At 37.3% G+C, this 19,570-nt stretch overlaps 1 protein-coding gene across 1 annotated transcript; it reads right to left on the reverse strand.

Moving 5' to 3' along the window:
• Positions 1-8: 8 nt before the first annotated feature.
• Positions 9-15,086, reverse strand: nmt2 (N-myristoyltransferase 2). The gene is made up of 12 exons (XM_056474984.1): positions 14,954-15,086; positions 14,064-14,181; positions 13,821-13,965; positions 10,017-10,135; positions 9,796-9,887; positions 7,912-8,028; positions 7,601-7,771; positions 7,367-7,475; positions 5,506-5,676; positions 5,250-5,417; positions 3,605-3,742; positions 9-1,666 (listed from the first exon to the last, which is right to left on the reverse strand). The coding sequence occupies exons 1-12, from the start codon at positions 15,064-15,066 to the stop codon at positions 1,646-1,648; spliced, it is 1,482 nt and encodes a 493-aa protein (XP_056330959.1). The 5' UTR covers positions 15,067-15,086; the 3' UTR covers positions 9-1,645.
• Between the last annotated feature and the right edge of the window lie 4,484 nt (positions 15,087-19,570).

Here is a 19,570-nt window from a genome sequence, read left to right on the forward strand (position 1 = left end):
TTACATTTTGGATGCTTTTATTCAGTCAAATATCCATGCTGGTATACCTTGATGTATATTATTTTTGACAATTAGATATTCGGGTGGACTGTCATGTTTGACATGGTGCTGGTACTTGTTCCCATCAGTTCCATCCTGCAATGGAGTTCAATAAAAATACTGTCTTCAGAAAGAGAAAGCTGATCATTTAAAACTACACAAGTTCAATGTTTAAAAAAAACAACCTCTCTGAAATAAGGCAAGTACTTCAGGTGTTCTCACCATAACCCATAAATTCAAAAACCATACAGCTTGAGGAGGAAAAGAAGGATTCATGCTCATTTCATTCAGCAAGCCTTAGAAAAAACATATGCAAACTGACATTCGCAAAAAAGTGCCCTTGATGTTATTGAACGAAACCACTGACTGAAATGTGCGACTTTGAGAGGAGTGCCTTTCTTTTAAAGCATGACTGGACGTGCGCTTATTTAAAAGCAAATTGTAGATTCAGATACATTAAAGCAAACCATGAAAACACAAAACCAGCTTCTGCTAAAGAATAAGATTCACGTTAACGTTCATAAAGCCTCACCAGTGATTGTAACTGAACAGCGAGCAAGCTTTCCTGACCGCATCACCAAAAGCATTGGGAGAGACGCTTATATCAAAATGAAAACGCACATATGATTGTTCAGCTCTCCTTGTGCTTACAAATAGCAAAATGATCAGGACCTGATCGAGAAAAATGCACCAGTCAAATGAGGTTATGGTTTCACCGCAAAGAATACTGAGAGAATAAAGAAAGTCGAGAATAAAATGCAACAAGTAACTTAAGCACAATTCTAAATATCAGAATTGTTTTGCTAAAATGATTATTTTAAAACACTAAATGGTAAAGAACAGAAACGAGTGGGGAAAGAGAAGCTAACAATCATTCCTTCATGAAAAAAGAAATGGAAATGAATTCACATTCAGAATTGAAAATGTTTCTTTTGAATACACAAACCCTAAAATAAAACTTCATATTCTTACAAATGCACCTCAGAGCAGTCTGGCCCTTTTATAAACAAGTTGATGTTGTGCTTCAAAACGCAATACATTCCTCCACACGTGTAACCATTTACTCTCCCCGCAAGCAGACAGAAACTCAGAACGCTGTATGAATTCAAAGGCAGCTCCATACAAAAGACTTTGGATTTCGACCCATGTTCCTGTTCTGTTGTAAACCTCACAACACGTAATAAATATCTGGCATTAAATGTACAGCTTGCTAATTCACACAAATGTATCAACACTCTTTCATAGTACAAAACAAATGAACAAAAAGACAAAAACCATAGGAATAAACATGGTCTGTGAGAGGATACAGAGGGAGGAAAATAAACACTACGGTTGTGTATGCATGTGTGTGTGTATGTGTGTGTGTAGAGCTTGTGGATGTGTTTGACCTTGATAAATTTTTCTCACATTCTCAGAAAGAGAGTCAAAGACAAAGAGAAAGGAGGGAAATCCCTCAGGAACTGGAACAAGACCTAAGAGAGCTGCACAACAGAACTCATTCACTTTGAATGGATGTCAGTTTTTCCTCTTTATATCGATTACGTCCAAGTCTGAGAATTTAAGGTGGACCTCTGAAATCAGTCGGCATCCAACAAGCAGCAGCCAGTTACTGTAAAACAAGGCCAACCTGTGGAGCATAGAGAAGAGAGTTATAAGATACTCCTGTGATACTGATTATTATCATCATCATGAATTGTCAGCATTCATATAGCATTATTTACACTCACCGGCCACTTTATTATATACACCTGTCCAACTGCTTGTTAACGAAAATGTCTAATCAGCCAATCACAAGGCAGCAGCTTAATGCATTAAGGCATGTAGACATGGTAAAGATGATCTGCTGCAGTTCAAACCGAGCATCAGAATGGTGAAGAAAAGTGATTTAAGTGACTTTGAATGTGGCATGGTTGTTGGTGCCTGATGGACTGGTCTGAGTATTTCAGAAACTGCTGATCTACTGGGATTTTCACGCACAACCATCTCTAGGGTTTACAGAGAATGGTCAGAAAAGAGAAAATATCCAGTGAGCGGCAGTTCTGTGGGCACAAATGCCTTGTTGATGCCAGAGGTCAAAGGAGAATGGCCAGAATGGTTCCAGCTTATAGAAAGGCAACCATAACTCAAATAACCACTCGCTACAACTGAAGTATGCACAAGAGCATCTCTGAACGTGCAACAGGTAGAAACTTGAGGCTGATGGGCTGCAGCAGCAGAAGACCACACCGTGCCACACCTGTCAGCTAAGAACAGGAGACTGAGGCTATAATTTGCACAGCCTCACCAAAATTGAACAATAGAAGATTGGAGAAACGTTGCCTGGTCTGATGACTCTCCATTTCTGCTGCGACATTCGGATTGTAGGGTCAGAATTTGGTGTCAACAACAAGAAAGCATGAATCAATCCTGCCTTGTATTAATGGTTCAGGCTTGTGAGGGAGGTGTAATGGTGTGGGTGTGTGATATTTTCTTGGCACACTTTGGGCTCATTAGTACCAATTGAGCATCGTGTCAAGGCCACAGCCTACCTGAGTATTGTTGCTGACCATGTCCATCCCTTTATGACTACAGTGCATCCATCTTCTGATGGCTACTTTTAGTAGGATAATGTGCCATGTCATAAAGCGTGAATCATCTCAGACTGGTTTCTTGAACATGACAATGAGTTCACTGTACTCAAATGGCCTCCACAGTCACCAGACCTCAATCCAATAGAGCAATGGGTTGCGGTGGAACGTGAGATTCACATAGTGGATGTTCAGCCGACAAATCTGCAGCAACTGCATGATGCTATCATGGCAATATGATCCAAAATCTCTGAGAAATATTTCCAGTACCTTGTTGAATCTATGCCACGATGGATTAAGGCAGTACTGAAGGCAAAAGGGGGTCCAACTTGATACAAGTAAGGTGTACCTAATAAAGTGGCCCATGAATGTATATTTGAACAGAGCAGTATCCTATTAAAACAATTACTTGTTTAGTAATATAAACAACTGTATAATTAGAAGAAATTTTATATAATGTTACCTTTTTTATGTTGATTAAACAATAAAGCATATCAATGAAACAAAAAGTACAAGAATGTTTTTGATGTCATAAGTAATGGGGCTGTGATGTTTATCCTCCATGATAATGTTGTAATTATGTGAACTATCAGTAAGCTGACATTGTCATTCAAATCAAAACAGGTTTTGATGTTACATAATAATTCAGTTAAAATGACTACAATTCAAGTTACGAAAGCAAAAAAAAAACGTAATTGCCTTTTTCTCAAATTTCATAATGTGAGCAAATTAATTTTATACATTAGTTCAGCAAACAAGATGTTACTGACTTTTAGACACTCAGTTTAGACACAATATTGTCTATTTATAAAGACATTAGCCTGATTTGAACAAATAGTCTGTCTCAATGATTCACTCAAGACAGATGCTACTAGTGATTTTAGTGCCATTTCCATTAAACCATGACAGGACTAAACCAGTCATACTTGTATAAAGAGGGTTAAGTATCAAAGCTAAATTGTAAAGCAAAAATAAACTAAAAACCTAAAGAATCTTACTTTTTCTGGGTCCATAGGAGGGCATTTCCAGTTGTACAGGTAATACTGCAGGTTACCATCGCCAATTCCAAACTTGAGCTTTTCCAAGAAATTCTTATTGTCCATTAGATCCAGCGCATTAAAAACATCAAAACCTTTCTGTCGTCCCAAAACATCACAAAAAAAGAAGAAGAAACAGGAATTAGAACATGGATGTTATTTGGGATGTGAGAACAGGCACAGTCAAATATAACATGAATATATGATGCTTCTGGTGTCTTCCAGTTATTTTGGCCCGTCTGAAAATAATCTGCTATGCTGCAATTTTGCTATTACATTATTTATTAACACTATATTACTATTTTCCTTAGATATAAATCAAATGCTGCTTTTTGAGGTGAAAACAGCTAAATATACTTATTCATTCTTCTGGTGATTTACCTATAACAACTAATACATTAGAAGTATTGCACATTAAAAAAAGAAATAAGTAAAATAGCACATTTCATGTCAGGGAAAGGTGGACATGAAGACACAATTTTACAAAAAAAACCCATCAGAAATCATCCATCGAGAACACAATCAAATGACTGGCATGGTTTAAAAAGCTTGGTTAAATCCTACGTACAGTATATTGAATTTATGAACAAGTTAGCTTACACACTATATTTCAAAGTACACTGTGTGATAGTGTGCACAAACACAAGAATATGCCTTTGCACTCTTTTAAATTAGATCTTTTAATACCCTCACAATGTGGCCATCTATTGTTTTTGCATTCTTCAGCAGTTTGTAGTTCATGTTTCATTTAATTTCTGACTGGTTCAGTGATGTCGCTTTGTGGACAAAGTCATGCAAATACAACTTATAGCTCTTATAGGAGCTGTGCAGACACCGTTTACCCACTTATAAAAATTAAGACTTGAAATGTGAGTACAGTATAGCCACTTTTCCACGATCATGCTGAACGGTTCTAAGAACAGTCAGGAAGGTTCCAGTTTTATTTACATGTGTGCCTGTCATGGTGCAGCACTATTAAAAACCATTAAGGGGGTTAAGGGGGTCGAACTTCAGACATGCTACGACACATCGTGATACCTCTTTTAGAATTGTATGTATATCAGCACTGTCATTAGGCATTGGTTAGCAACATACAGACAACTATGTAAAGTCCGGTGTGCAACCTGCTATAGACAACCGTGCTGAGCCATGCTGGTAGAGCGTGTGACATCACCTCTCTGTTTCTTGGCTGCCAGTTTCTCCATATTCAGTTAAGCTGAAGTGAGCAAGCTAGCTACCCATTTTTTGTTTGTTAAGGAAGTACATTTCAGAAAAAAACACCATGTCGCTGTTTACATCACATTTGTGTTACCAAGGCAACGATTGACACATTTGTATTACATTCCAAAGAGCTCCATTATCAGCACCACAGTGGAAAATAAAGCCGTGTCCAAAATGACTGGCCCAGATCGGTATAAAAAAGGGAACTGTTGAGAAAAGAGAACCACTCAGCCCAATAGTGGACATGTGGCTCATGTGTTTACTATGCTAATAAATTATACAATGCTGTCAATTGTGATGCATTCATACCCTAGTATACACATGAAAAGCTAAATGTACTTCTAGATGAATTGATCTGATGTGTTTTGTTGTGTTATAATCATACCAGTTTGGCTAAGATGAGAGCATCATTCATCAGGTCTATGAGCGGCGTCACTGTATGGACATTGTAAAAGGAATAAGCGGCCTTCAGGCTTTTGTGCAGTGGATGATGCATCACTGTGGATGGCAAGGTGTAGAAACTGATGAAGTCCGTTAGCATCCCGCCAGAACCCTTTGAAGGAAGCAGAATGCGTCAGAGTAGAAGAATATGAGCAGGTTATTAAACTGTGAGCTGTAGGGATGAATGTTTTAAGCTGTACCTCCACTACAAAAGTGTCAATGATGTTCTCCTGAGGGAGGAACCAGTGCTTCACCTCTTCTTCCCCCATCACAGGCCGCAAGTGGAACTGGCTCAGGTGTTTCTGCAGCAGTGCTGTCACCTGCTTCACATCCCCATCTCCCATCGTCCGCAAACCAGGGGTACGAGTGCTCTAAAGAAAAATACAGAGGAAAATCAGAGAAAACAAGACTTTTGAGTTCATTTGAGTGTATGCTGCAGGTAAGTATTTTCTGGCAGTCTTTAGGATCATAGTTTGATGGTTCAAAATTGCATGGTTCTTATGAAGGTGCATGTGTGTGTGTGTGTGTATCTGTTTATGGACAAATTTCTGCAGGAATCAACAGATCTGAAATAGTTATAGTATATTATTATACACACTACAATTTACAATAAAAACAAAATACTGTTTGGGGGTGGATTCAATATGTACTTGCTCAATAAATACATTTACACAACAACATTTTTAGTACAAAACTGGAAACTTGTATAAACTGGAATATATGTGTAACAAAACAAAATAATTATACTTATAATTCTAAAAATAAATAACAGTATTATTGTTATTATACAATTATTTTTCTAAATAAATACCAGAAATTAATCCTAAATGTAACTGGTAAACAATCTAAAGACACAACTGGAGTGATGCTAAGATAATTTAAGAAATATTTTGCATGAATAATGATTTCATTACAATGAAATTCTATAGAAAATTCTATAGAACACAAAAAAAGGAGTTATTCTCTATTGTATTGTCCTAGACCCGACACATTTAGGTTTATTAAGTCTTACCTCCCCCTGACTCATCATCCCTTCTTTTTGCTACATACAAAAAAATATCATGAGCCATGCTTAGTCTAAATAAGATCAACATCATATTATTTAAATTTTGTTTTGTCGACTTGCAAAACTCACTGCATGCCGACACCTCAGCATAAAAGATGGTTTCACAACACATGAGCAGCGTGGATATTTTTTCGGCATGCATGTTCACAACCGGGACTTACACCAGGAGCAAAGCAGTGCATCAGCGTCAAGCAGAAGTGGTGCGTGAGGCGCATGGGTATGTTTTTTTCTGCACACATGCTCAGTTTGCCTTTTGATTAAACTACATAGCTTTCACCAGCGTTGATTCAATTGCACATAGAGAATAACGTATTTATTCTGGTATTACCACTCTTAATAAATGCACTTGCATATAAAATAAATCGTATCTTAAAGCACTGGTGATTTTGTGGTCTAATTGGATCTAGTGACGCCCCTGACCTGCGTTCTTAGCCACTAATTTTGTGGGGGCATGTGACAATGTGAGGCGCTTGATTAGATTAGAATTACTTGGGCATAAGATGCACGATACATAAACATTCCTGCCTTTCACCTCAATGAAAAAAAAGTAGTGCTATTTCCAGCTTGCAAAAGCTACCTTTGAACCTTTTGGATTTGCCATCGTTCTGACTCCTGGTTGTTGGTGTGTGCGACTGACTGTGCACTGTTCATCATATACAAATTCTAAATAGACAACAATTAACTCTAATAAATACTAATAAGATGACAGCACTAACCAAAAGCCTGGCATACATAATGCAGTGTATTTTGGGCCATTTTCATGGATGTGCAAAAACTGATCATTTAAAAGAATAATAAAAACACAAGGGAAGAATTTGTAAATGTTTGTTATCTTTGACATACAGTAAACGTATAATTCTAATTCAAGTCATTCTAAACCCACTAAAAACTATAAGAATTATTATTAGTATTAGAACGACGTCATTTTTATTCCTTTAAGTGTTCATTCTGAATCAGAACCAGGATACTTGTGTTAAAGTGATAAAAAGGCTTACATCAGGTAATCTGTAGAGCTTCATTGTCCGCTGTAGTGTCATGTTTCTGCTGAGGTGGGAAAACTTCACCTCCACAAGCTTCCTGGGGTTTAGAGAGCGATGCCAATATCTGCGAAGATACACATAATACCAAGACCACTCAAATGCTTCAAATAACCATCTTATATCCCAAATCAAAAGTCTTCAATGAGAATAGATTATTTTGAGCTCTAAAAATCAAGCTGGATTTGGTACCTGCATGTGGATACGGGTTTGGGCAGCACCACACCAGCAGTATACACAGCCTGGAAAATTCCCTCTAAATTGACCCGCCGCGTGATCTCTCGGATTAGCACAGGAGCAACACGCTTTGAGCGCAATTTTTTATGCACACACAAGAAGTTAATCTCTACCATCCTCTTCAACCTTTGGATGCAAAGAGAATTAGCGCTATAGTAGGGGGGCTGGAACAATGAACAATTCTCACAAAATACAACAACAAATAAAAGTAGTTTAGACAGTTTTTTTCTGGAGCAGGCGGAGATGTAATGTGGCCTCATACTCACGTGTCATAGATATGGATGTCAGCAGGAATGGCACTGATGAATCCCACCAGCTTCTTATTAGAGGAGACCCTGACACCACAGTGCCAATGGGGTAGCCAACCTGGTGGACGCAACGCCCTTACAGTGAAAGAGACCAAATGATTTCAATATCAGCATATTTTAAACTCATTGAAGAAAGAATGTACGGCATTAAAGGGTTAGTTCATGTAAACCTTTTTTTATTCTCTTATTACTTATGGCCAGACTGCATCTGCGGACATTTTTGTAATGCAAAATAGTGAATTTGAGTTCATATCACTTTTTCTTTGACCGAGAATGATGTCAATCACAACTTTCAGGCATACATCAGGCCCTAGGGTACTGTTGACAGTGGAAGCACAAGCCTGATTAAAGTGACCGCTACTGAACTGTACTTCATCGCTCAGTGGAAATGAGGCATTACTTACCCTCATGTCATTCCAAATCATTAAGACATTTGTTGATCTTCAGAACACATAAACATATATTTAAGTCTGAAAAGGTTTTCTGTCCCTCTACTGAATGTTACTTTTTCCCTGAATAGTTCTTGCCGAAGTTAAACTGTGTTGTGTGGTATTCAAGACTGAACCTCATTGGTTCCTGATCATCAAGCAAGCATGACCAAATTGTTTAAAGTACAAATTAAATCCATTCTTTATATAAACTGTATTACTTCCGAAGGCTTTATTATTTTGAAGCATCAACATTTAGGGTGAACAGATTTTCAATGAATGGATAGATGGACAAAAATCTCTTATATATTTATCTGATTATTTTAAGCCTGATTTATACTTTCGCCTGGCGCCGAAGACCTCCACTGACTCCGTGCGCACCTCGCAAAACGAACAAGGCTTTTATACTTAATGTGTTCACCGCTGTGATGTTCTCTAAAACGACAGGGTCAAAAGAAATTTACCGTAAAATCAGACGGATAAACAGAGAAGAAAAATGTTTCCGAAACTACGTCATATCATTAATATAATTAAAGATTTTTAAACTAATATTTTTTTGCAATTATTTTAATGATTATAAGGATTTTTATAACCATTCAAGATTTTTCACTTTCTTTTGTTCATATCTTGGATAATTTTACCTATTTTTAAGTTTCTATGTTCATTAAAATATTAATGAACATGGGTTGCTCGACAAATATATTGTTTATTAGGACAAGAATAAAAGCAAAAAAGTATACTTACTAAAAAATACAGATGTATTATAAGCTAAAAAGGCATGGTCCAACATTCCTGACCAATATCACCAATTGTTCCTTAATTATAGTTTTGTAACTATAATTTTTTTTTAAATCAATAAATAGTTGAAAAACATATCTCTTTAATTGTGTACCTGGGTCTCCACTATTGCCATGGCCTCTTTTGGCTTTAACAAACTTATCCCTCAGGTTTTTCCAAAGTTTTTAACAAAAACTTTCCTCCTTTCCCACGGCTGTTGCTATTTTTGTTCATCAAATTATTTTTGAGAATTATTGTTCATCTGGTTCTCCCTATGATCACGCATGGACGGATCATAAAGATGTTTGTACAGTCGTACTGTTACAGACCAAATCTCTTCAAAGTGTTTCATATTCAACTCAAATGAAACTGTTCGCTCGAGTCTCAAACAAAAAAAAAAAATAGCACTCTGCCAGCTGAAATCATGTCGCGTGCACCCAAAGCAAACCTCTGCAAACTCCTTGATGACATCACATTTGCCGCACGCACTCAAGCGAACTGGCGAATGCGTCAAGTATAAACCAGGTTTTATTAAGTTGAACAAAATTCTTATGGGTTTGGAATGACATGAAGGTGAGTAAACAAGGACAGACTTTCCATTCTGAAATCAAAAAACGATGCCCAAACCATTACTTACCATTTTAGAAAATTAGGAGAATAGTCAAATCTAAACATGTTGTCATCGTCCTCAACATAATTTTCATTCAGCAAAGTGTACAATTCCTTCAGCTACAAGACAAAAGAGAAAAACAATCACAATTCTTTACAATTTTGACATATCACAAAGAATAGCAAATACAAAGTACAAAAATTGTACACATTTTTCTATTCAGTCAGTGCTTTCATGCATGTACGTACCACTTCAGCATTGCTAAGGTCCAGCGTGTCCCACATAAAGCCCTGTGGGAGGGAATATGGCTCTTGTCTGATATTTTCTTTATCAGGCTCAATTGGTCCATGTGTTGTCACCACCTCATCTGCAACAATACATAAGCAACTGTAAGACTTTCAATGATGATCATTTATTCATGTACAGCATGGATTTTAAAATGTTTTTGTAATCTCAATCTCTTAAGAACATTTCTTTAATTAACATATCATTTGCATTGTACCAAAGACTATGGAATACATTTTAAATGGGGAAAAGTGTAACGGTCAATATGGTGAATAAAGCCCTGCCTACTAGTACAGGAGCCAATCATCGGTCACTATATGGCGAATAAAGCCCGCCTTCTAGTACAGGAGCCAATCATCGATCGCTATATGCTGATGATACTCCAGGGAAGGGGCTCGGACCAGACGTGATTTTGTGTGATTTGAATGTTTAGAAATGAAACTAAAGAGACAGTTGTTGTTTAACTTCATTGGCGATTCCTCATATAAAATCCAATTATAAGCTTAGCAAGCAGTTTCAGAGAATTTGATGTTTCCTCATTCAAACAGATTGCCCAAGCATACTGCCCAAAAGGCGTTTCAAAGATGGCCGCCAAGTGAAATGAGTTGCCTTAAAGGGACTTTGATTGTATACAGCTCTAAAACGGTGGCTAAGCACATTTTCACTCGCAAATTAAAGAGTTTACTTATCTTCAGGCCATCCAGTATATAGTTCACTTTTTTTCTTCAGTACAACATTAAAGAAGATTTTTAGCGAAAAACATGGTCTTTGTTGATGCATAAGAGTGCACTTTAAAAGTAAAAAAACAGAAGTCAAGCAAAGGTTTGCCTCTATGGCTCCTCGCAATACACAGAGGACTTATAAAGTGCAAGTAGACCTCAATTTATCACTATCACCTTTGTGTTTTTTAATTTTAAACTCAAATGTGCATTTTATGAATCCAGGGTATATGCAGGAGTCCTAAAGGTAATTTCAATACCTTTTTAAAGTCTCAGAATATTTTAAGTCCTTATCATCATTTCAAGTTCTAATCAGTATCAAATCTTTAACTTAATAAACAGTTGTTAATAAACGGTTAGTTGCTGTCGTAGCTGTTTTGACAAGTTTAGCTGTTGTGTTGGGTAGTGGTGTGGCTGGTGGTGCATAATAACTGACAATGGACGGCTGCAGCTGTTCTCGGTGGCCAACAGCAGCCTTGTGGCTAGCTCCCTGCATGTGGGACTTTACAGCATTTATGCCCATCGACGATACACAAATTTTCTTTTTACAATACGTACAGTAGGTCTCGCGGTTGTTTTCAGCGACAGGCTTCAGCCACTGTTTAAACTCGTCTTTCTCCTACCAAGAGAACGCAAAGTTACATTTTCCCATTTTGCCGTCTGTTTTGCTCTATAGTTTGGCTACATGTGGTGAGCGTCACATCACCTTCCTGCGTTTGTCGCAAATTACGTGACATCACGCGGATGGAGAAGCTTGCCCAGACATGCCCCGGCCCGAACCAATCGCGTTGATCGAGCACGCCGTTGTTAATATTAGGATGGAAAATACATTTATTTATGCTTTTTTGGAGTCAAACACTTTGGAAAACGCTTGAACAAAATTTAAAACCTCATAAAAACGCGATTAAGACTTTTTAATACCTTTTAGGGGCATTTATTTATCAACTTTTACTACTTTTGAAGACCCCGCGGACACCCTGGAATCACTAAGGACAACAGTTACAACAATTTGTTTGTTGTACAGAAGAAAAAAGTTATTTACATCTAGGATGACCAAAGGATTACATTAATAGCTTTTTTTGAACTATCCGTTTGATCACACAACATGCATGTAAACTAGGGCTGGGCCAATAAACGATATTATATGAATCGCAATAAAATTTATGTCAGTAACAATGATAAGCTCTGGACTTTTTTTACTCTATATTGTTCCAAGAGCCAATGACACAACAGAAATGTGCAGCAATGAGAATCAAGAAGTGTGTTGATATGAGAGATTATCAAATTTTCGGCCACCAAAAATTTATCAGCCGAAAATATGACATGCCATTTAATGGACCCTCTAATTTGTGTGGCTTCAGTCATTGTTGGCATCCCTTTTAAAATCTGGAAGCATTAACAACTTATATTGAAATATACTTCATTATCATTTAATACTGAAAATGATTATATCGTCCAGCCAAATGTAAACTAATACAATTTTTTATATTTTAGGAAATGTTCAGTTTTGACAGATTCCTAAATCTCACAGATTAAAATAAGGCCTCAAACCTAAAGTATGTAAATTTTCTATCAATATTTAGGTTTTCACCATCTTTAGACACCATAGAAAGACTAAAACTAAAATTGAACCTTCACTAAGTCACACCCAAAAGCCTCCACACACCAATTGTGGCTTAGCAACCGTAGCTTCATGCGGGAGGTCTGTCAAGCTTTCGAACGAGGAAAACAAGCCAAAGCGTTGTGCATATGGATTGTGCAAATCTGATACAGGGTATCCTAAAAATTTGGATGGGGTAGTGAATTTTTTTCTCTTTTCAAAACCTAAAACCCAAAGGGAGAAATGCCAGCGTGGATCAAGTAGTGTGAGAGGCTGTAAAAGCAGCACAATCCAGTCATATTTCCATCTGTTTCAAGCTACGAATATTTGGATCACATATCAACAGAACAAAACAGAGATATGGTCACAATCTGAGCACTTGTGATCAATATACTTTACCCACAGCTGTTTTTCAGTAATTTATAACCCTCATGTCCATGTCAGAGCAAACATTCACCAATGTTTTCGTCTGTCTTTTGGAGATTTAGTCATTATTGATGACGTTATAGTGGGTTAGTATCTGCTTTTATATTTGGGTCGTTATAGTGGATTAATATTTGCTGGTAGGGAAAATCTATTTGTTCACTTCTGCTATTTATACTTTCATTTGCTTTAAATTTTTTTTTTTTTCACTTAACTGCAAATTAGAATAGAAACTGGATAAAGAGCACACAAACATACTGACAGTTATAGATACTGTACATTGTTATGGGTCAATGATGCTAACATTCAACACAAATCCATCAATTTCCCCTTTCTGGCCTTTTCTATGAATGAATTATGTAAAGCACTGTCCATGCGTGTTGCCTCATTGGTTAGTAACGCTATATTTCATAGCACAACAATAGTCGATCAGGCTTTTTGGCTAAAAAATGGAGAGAAATCACAGTTTAATTTGTTGTTATTATTAGATTATTTTTAAATTTCACCTCTCCTGTTGTGCATGAACTAAGCTGTTGAATGGTCAGCGCATGGGCTGGCTAGGCCTTAGCTTCAATTTTAATTAAATTATTTTCTAATCGGTTGTGTATTATGTCATGAATATACCCCTGAAATGCATACTGCAGTCCTTTTTTTTTGTCTGGCTTTCTCAGATATCTCACCCGTTCGCCAAAAATGACTAATTACATTCTTGGGAATGTCTGACACTGCCGCATACATATTGTAATAGACATGTGAAAACTTGACAGGCGTAATAACAGTAACTAAGGAGGGCGGGGCTTAGCGAAGGGTCAATTCGGAGCTGGTCATGTCCAAATCTAAAAAAAAAAATGCTTTTAGGAGCAACACGCAGGAACTATGACAGAAACGATGAATAAATAAATAAATATTATGCTTGTGATTTGATTCATTATGATGTTTATGGTAAGATTTGAGCATTAATGAAAGATGCATCAGCAAACTTGCATACATTTACAATTAAACATGCGCAGATATGTATGACTTACTGAGTTTGGGCACAGGTTGAGTGTCCCAGAACTGGTACTTGTGCTTTGTGGCCTCGTCTATGTTTTTGGCTGGACCTTGACAGGTGGACAGGAGCTCCATAGCTCTCTGAATGTCCTGCAGTTTCTGCATGGGAATGGCAGGGTTCTGGTACAGGAACAAAGATCAAGTCAGGTTTGTCAAAAATAATAATGAAAGCTAATTTCTGACAGCATCATACAAATCATTAAACCAGATCAATAAACCTTTATCTCCTGAGAATCAGAGGCAGAGTCAGACTTGGTTCCTCCTGAGCTTGGCTTCTCCTTCTTTCTCTTTTGCTTCTTCTTTTTCTTCTTTGCACCAAGATCACCACCAGGACTCCTTAACAAAGCAGATATACCTTACTGACAATACATAAAGCAGTTTATGCCGTTTAGAGACGTGCACGACAGGCGAACGCGTCAACGATGTGTTATAACAAACACACGGAGGGTGACTTCCATAAAACCCAGTGACAGTCCATTCATGGAAGCAGGTCAAACTTTATGGTGTTTCCTGAGGGATGTTAGTCTGCCTGACAACAACAGAGAGCTGTTCACATCATCCTCGTCCTCGAGCTGACAAAGATGCTCGACTCTGCATTGCTGCCGCTCAGCTCATAAAGAGGATCAAGCGTGTTTGTATTGTTCAGAATCAATGAAGACACACTAATGAAAGCTGACGGATGCTTTCCACTGCTATTGTGTTGCTCTCCACAACACAGGCGACTTCAGAAGAACGCAGACTAACACATGTAACTTACCGAAATAGTGCAGAGAACGAACTGGAAGACTTATTCGACTGCTTTAGTAAATTCTTTAACATTAAAATCAAGCTAGCTACAGCTAACAAGTTTAAATTAAACGCTGCATGAAGTAAATATCCACACATCTTAGGAATATCTCCATAACGTTTAAATACAGCGCTGTTTTCCCACTACATAATTGACGAGCTATAATATTAGTAGGTTGGTTTAAAATACACTAGCTCTCCTCATGGATACCTGGTTGCTAAGCTAACCGTTTGTTTACATCTCTGTGGCAGCGAAACGGCGGCGGACGGTCGCAAGTGATCCTCGCACGGGCGGACAGTGGGTCTTTCGGCTCGCGCTCACCCCTGCATGTGCTCATTTTCCTCCTCGTTGTCTCCGTCGATGCCGCAGGTGTCCTGGTCGTCCAGCTCCAGGCTCTGCTGGCTGGCCGCGGACTCGCTGTCCTCCGCCATCATGGATGAATCTGCTGCAAATCCTCACGACGAAACCACTCAATAAAAACGACGGAAAACAGCACCGTCTACCGATTATTGCCACTAACAGCTCGTCAGAGTGCAAATAGAGAGGAGGAAAGGTTAACGTTATGATACGCATTTAAATTAATCGGTTTGAATTGTATGAACATGTTTAAATGATTTATTAGCAATGTTTGGACTAAAGGAAGTTTTGAGATATTGACAATTATGTCTATTGGCAAATATAGCTCTGATGTATCATTTTCAATCAATGAATTATTGCAATGTTAGCGTGCATATATATATATATATATATATATATATATATATATATATATATATATATATATATATATATATATATATATATATATATATATATATATATATAAATAAATATATAATTTGATTTTGTGTGACCTTTTATTACTAACATTCTTAAAAATAAATAAAATAATAAATAAACAATAACGACATGGTCCTGGGTTCAACAAATCCTCTTGATGTAATAGGCTTCTATCTACTCTACAGCTCCGTATTTGTATATATTTATACAAAAATATCTTACACTAACAATTTCTATTTTCCATTCTATTTTTTTTTCTTTTTAAAACATGTATGTCAGTATGTGTATATGGTGTATTGCATCAGACTGGTAATCGTCAAATTATTTACCTTTTTTGTTGTTGTTGTTGCTTTATTTCCCAATTTGAATCTGCCAATTTTTAATCTGAACAGGCAGGGACAAATCGCAAGACCCACACCTCACTGACAAAGGTCCAGTAATGTACAATGCATCCGGAAAGTATTCATAGCACTTCACTTTTTCTAAAAAATTTTTATGTTACAGCCTTATTTCAAAATGGATTAAATTAATTTATTTCCTCAAAATTCTACACACAATACCCCATAATGACAATGAGAAAAAAAAGATTTTTTTTAAATTGTTGCAAATTTATATATTGCAAATAATCACATGTACATAAGTATTCACAGGCTTTGCTCAATACTTTGTTGATACACCTTTGGCAGCAATTACAGCCTCAAGTCTTTTTGTATGTGATGCCACAAGGTTGGCACACCTGTCTGGGAATTTTTCCCCATTCCTCTTTGCAGTACCTCTCAAGCTCTATCAGGTTAGATGGGAAATGACGGTGTAAAGCCATTTTCAGATCTCTCCAGAGATGTTCAATAGGATTCAGGTCTGGGATCTGGCTGGGCCACTCAAGAACATTCACCGAGTTGTTCTGAAGCCACTCTATTGATATTTTGGCAGTGTGCTTTAGGTCATTGTCCTGCTGGAAGATGAACCGTCGCCCAGTCTGAGGTCAAGAGCACTCTGAAGCAGGTTTTCATTCAGGATGTCTCTGTACATTGCTGCATTCCGCTTTTCCTCTATCCTGACTAGTCTTACAGTTCCTGCTGCTGAAAAACATCCCCACAGCATGATGCTGCCACCACCATGCTTCACTGTAGGGATGGTATTAGCCTGGTGATGAGCGACGTCTGTCATTTTCATCCAAAGAGTTTAATTTTAGTCTCATCAGACCAGAGAATTTTGTTTCTTAAGGTCTGAGAGTCCTTGAGATGCCTTTTGGCAAATTCCAGGTGGGGAGTGGCTTCCGTCTGGCCACTCTACCATACAGGTCTGATTGGTGGATTGCTGCACAGATGGTTGTACTTATGTAAGGTTCTCCTCTCTCCACAGAAGGACGCTGGAGCTCAGACAGAGTGACCATCGGGTTATTGATAACCTCCCTGACTAAGGCCCTTCTCCCTCAATCACTCAGCTTAGATGGCCAGCCAGCTCTAGGAAGAGTCCTTGTGGTTCCAAACATTTTCCATGATGGAGGCCACTGTGCTCATTGGAACTTTCAGAGCTGCAGAAATTTTTCTGTAACCTTGCCCAGCCTTGTGCCTCAAGACAATCCTGTTTCGGAGGTCTCCAGACAATTCCTTTGTCTTCATGCTTGGTTTGTGCTTTGACATGCACTGTCAACCCTGAGACCTTATATAGAGAGGTGTATGCCTTTTCAAATCATGTCCAATCAACTGAAATGACAACAGGTGAACTCCAATTAAGCTGCTGAAATATCTCAAGAATGATCAGTGGAAACTGAATGTACCTGAGTTCAATTTAGAGCTTCACGGCAATGGATATGAATACTGATGTACATGTGATTTTTCAGGTTTTTTATTTTTAACAAATTTGCAACAATTTCCAAAAAATCTTTTTTTCACATTGTCATTATGAGGTATTGTGTGTAGGATTTTGAGGAAATAAATGAATTTAATTAATTTTGGAATAAGGCTGTAAAAAGTGAAGCGCTATGAATAGTTTCCGGATGAACCATATGTGCCTTACATGAGCGCATATGTCCCATTTTGACAGCTATGATTACTATATAAATTGTGAAAATAACCCATCAAAGTAGGCTTTAACACCAAGCGTAATTCTCTGCTGGCTGTTGCTTCAGTGTGACTGAATAAAATTGAATGTGCTGGCCAGTTTGTCATTGTAATTAATTATATTTAAATGACAGTATGTCAGTTTTTTTACTTAAACCTAACAGCTTCCTATTTTTTTTTCTAATGACATAATAAATTTGTATTAAAAAAATAAGTATTGTTCTCATATTTCTTCATTCTAAATCTTTAGGGAATGTTTTTGGTACATCAAAACTAAAACTAAATCTGACTTCTAAAACACTTCATTTCAATTAGCTTTTAACAATAAAAAACAAACAAAAGATTACATTTTATTTGAAAAGACAGTCCCCATCATCCTCCCTCTTTTCTCAGATGGGATGGCGGGCCAAATCAAAGGTTAGCGTGGGCCAACTTTGGGCATCTCTAATCTATTGGTTAAGTTCATTCATTAATTTTCCTTAAGCTTAGTCCCTTTATTTATCAGGGGCCGCCAACTTGTCCAGCATACGTTTTATGCAGAGGATGCCATTCCAGCTGCAACCCAGCACTGGAAACCACCCATACACTCTTGCATTCACACACATACACCTTGAGGAAACCCACAGGAACACAGAGCAGCACATACAAACTCCACACAGAGACACCAACTGACCCAGCTGGGGCTCGAACCGGCGACCAGCTGTGAGGAGACAGTGCTAACCACTGCCATAAAAAAAAAAAACAGCATAAACCATACAGACAATCTATGGTGTGTTTAAGGAAGTGCTGAATTAAAATTATAACCCTGAAATAAATAACAAACTCAGAAACTAATCCTGTATCTGTGCCAACAAGCTTTTTCTGGACTGTTAAGTTTGTAACTCTTCTGACATTATTGTAAAACCTCACCAAACTGTTCAAAAATCCTTGATTCATGATCTCAAATCTATAACATATTATTTATCAATTAGTATTTGTTGAGCTTGGTTATAAACACCCTTACCTGAAACACGTTCAGTCATTCATCAACACTTTTTATTTAAAGTGTTAAGTCAAGTAATTTTTATTAATACACTTCAACATTATTTGGCGCATGCATTTCACACTCTTGACTTGATTGTAATTAGAAATCGTGAAAATGATGTTCAACTACTGTTGATGAGGTTTTTGGCTTTATTGGAATAATATGCCTGATTTATAATACAAGCAACCAGAAGTACAGACATTCAAAGTAATTTGCTGAAGAGCCAAGTGGTTACCCAGGCAACAAGCCAGACCTTCAACAGCTTTCAAAACATGATACATCGCTTTCATTCCTTCATCAGTACAAACTCACACTGCATAGTGCATACACAGCGGACACACAGAGAAACACACAGGCATAAACAACTGGGTGAATGAATATGTACATACAAGCCAAATATGAAATCATAAACTGCACTGAACGTACAGTGGGGTACAAAACTCTGAGATTATTAGTGAAAATTGTATATAAAAATATTTAAAAAATAATAATAAAAACAATAATCATGTAATATATATATTTGTATTCCTGTCAAAAGAATATTTGAATAGCTTACTGAAAAAAGGCATTTAGCATGACAGCAGCACTCAACTGCATAAACAAACTTGAGTTCCTAATATCTGATCTAAAATTGAATCATAAATATTTATCATTTTACATTAACTACTCGTTTTTTCAATCCTCTCAACATCGTCAGCGACTCATATTAATTTGTACATGGCAAATTTCTAATTACATCCCAGATTTGACCGTTGGACCTCACTGTATTTCCAGAACCAACATTAAACCACTCACACGCATAAAATGAGATCAACAAAGTGTAATGCCATGTCAACATACTGAGAAAAATATCACATGAACTGATAATGATAGAGGGGAAAAGGAAATCTACTTGCTATATAAATGATCACTAGAAAGGCACTTAAGACAAAAATGAGAGTTTGGGAAAAGGAAAGCTGGTGGCTTTTTATGCATGTGTGTTTCTATCCAACTCTCGTCTGAACATGCCGTCCACTTCGCACAATAAGGCAAGTCAAAAGCAATAAAATAACAACATACAATGAAATTAAA

This window comes from Danio aesculapii, chromosome 16, assembly GCF_903798145.1.
Source record: "Danio aesculapii chromosome 16, fDanAes4.1, whole genome shotgun sequence".
Lineage (NCBI taxonomy): Eukaryota > Metazoa > Chordata > Actinopteri > Cypriniformes > Danionidae > Danio > Danio aesculapii.

Excerpts from the sequence above, each read along its gene's own strand:
- nmt2 (XM_056474984.1), bottom strand. The coding sequence starts at position 15,066 with ATGATGGCGGAGGACAGCGAGTCCGCGGCCAGCCAGCAGAGCCTGGAG. Across the intron at positions 13,966-14,063 it reads CTGATTCTCAGGAGATAAAG|AACCCTGCCATTCCCATGCA; the intron begins GTTTATTGATCT and ends TTCCTGTACCAG. Across the intron at positions 1,667-3,604 it reads CTCCTATGGACCCAGAAAAA|GTTGGCCTTGTTTTACAGTA; the intron begins GTAAGATTCTTT and ends TATGCTCCACAG.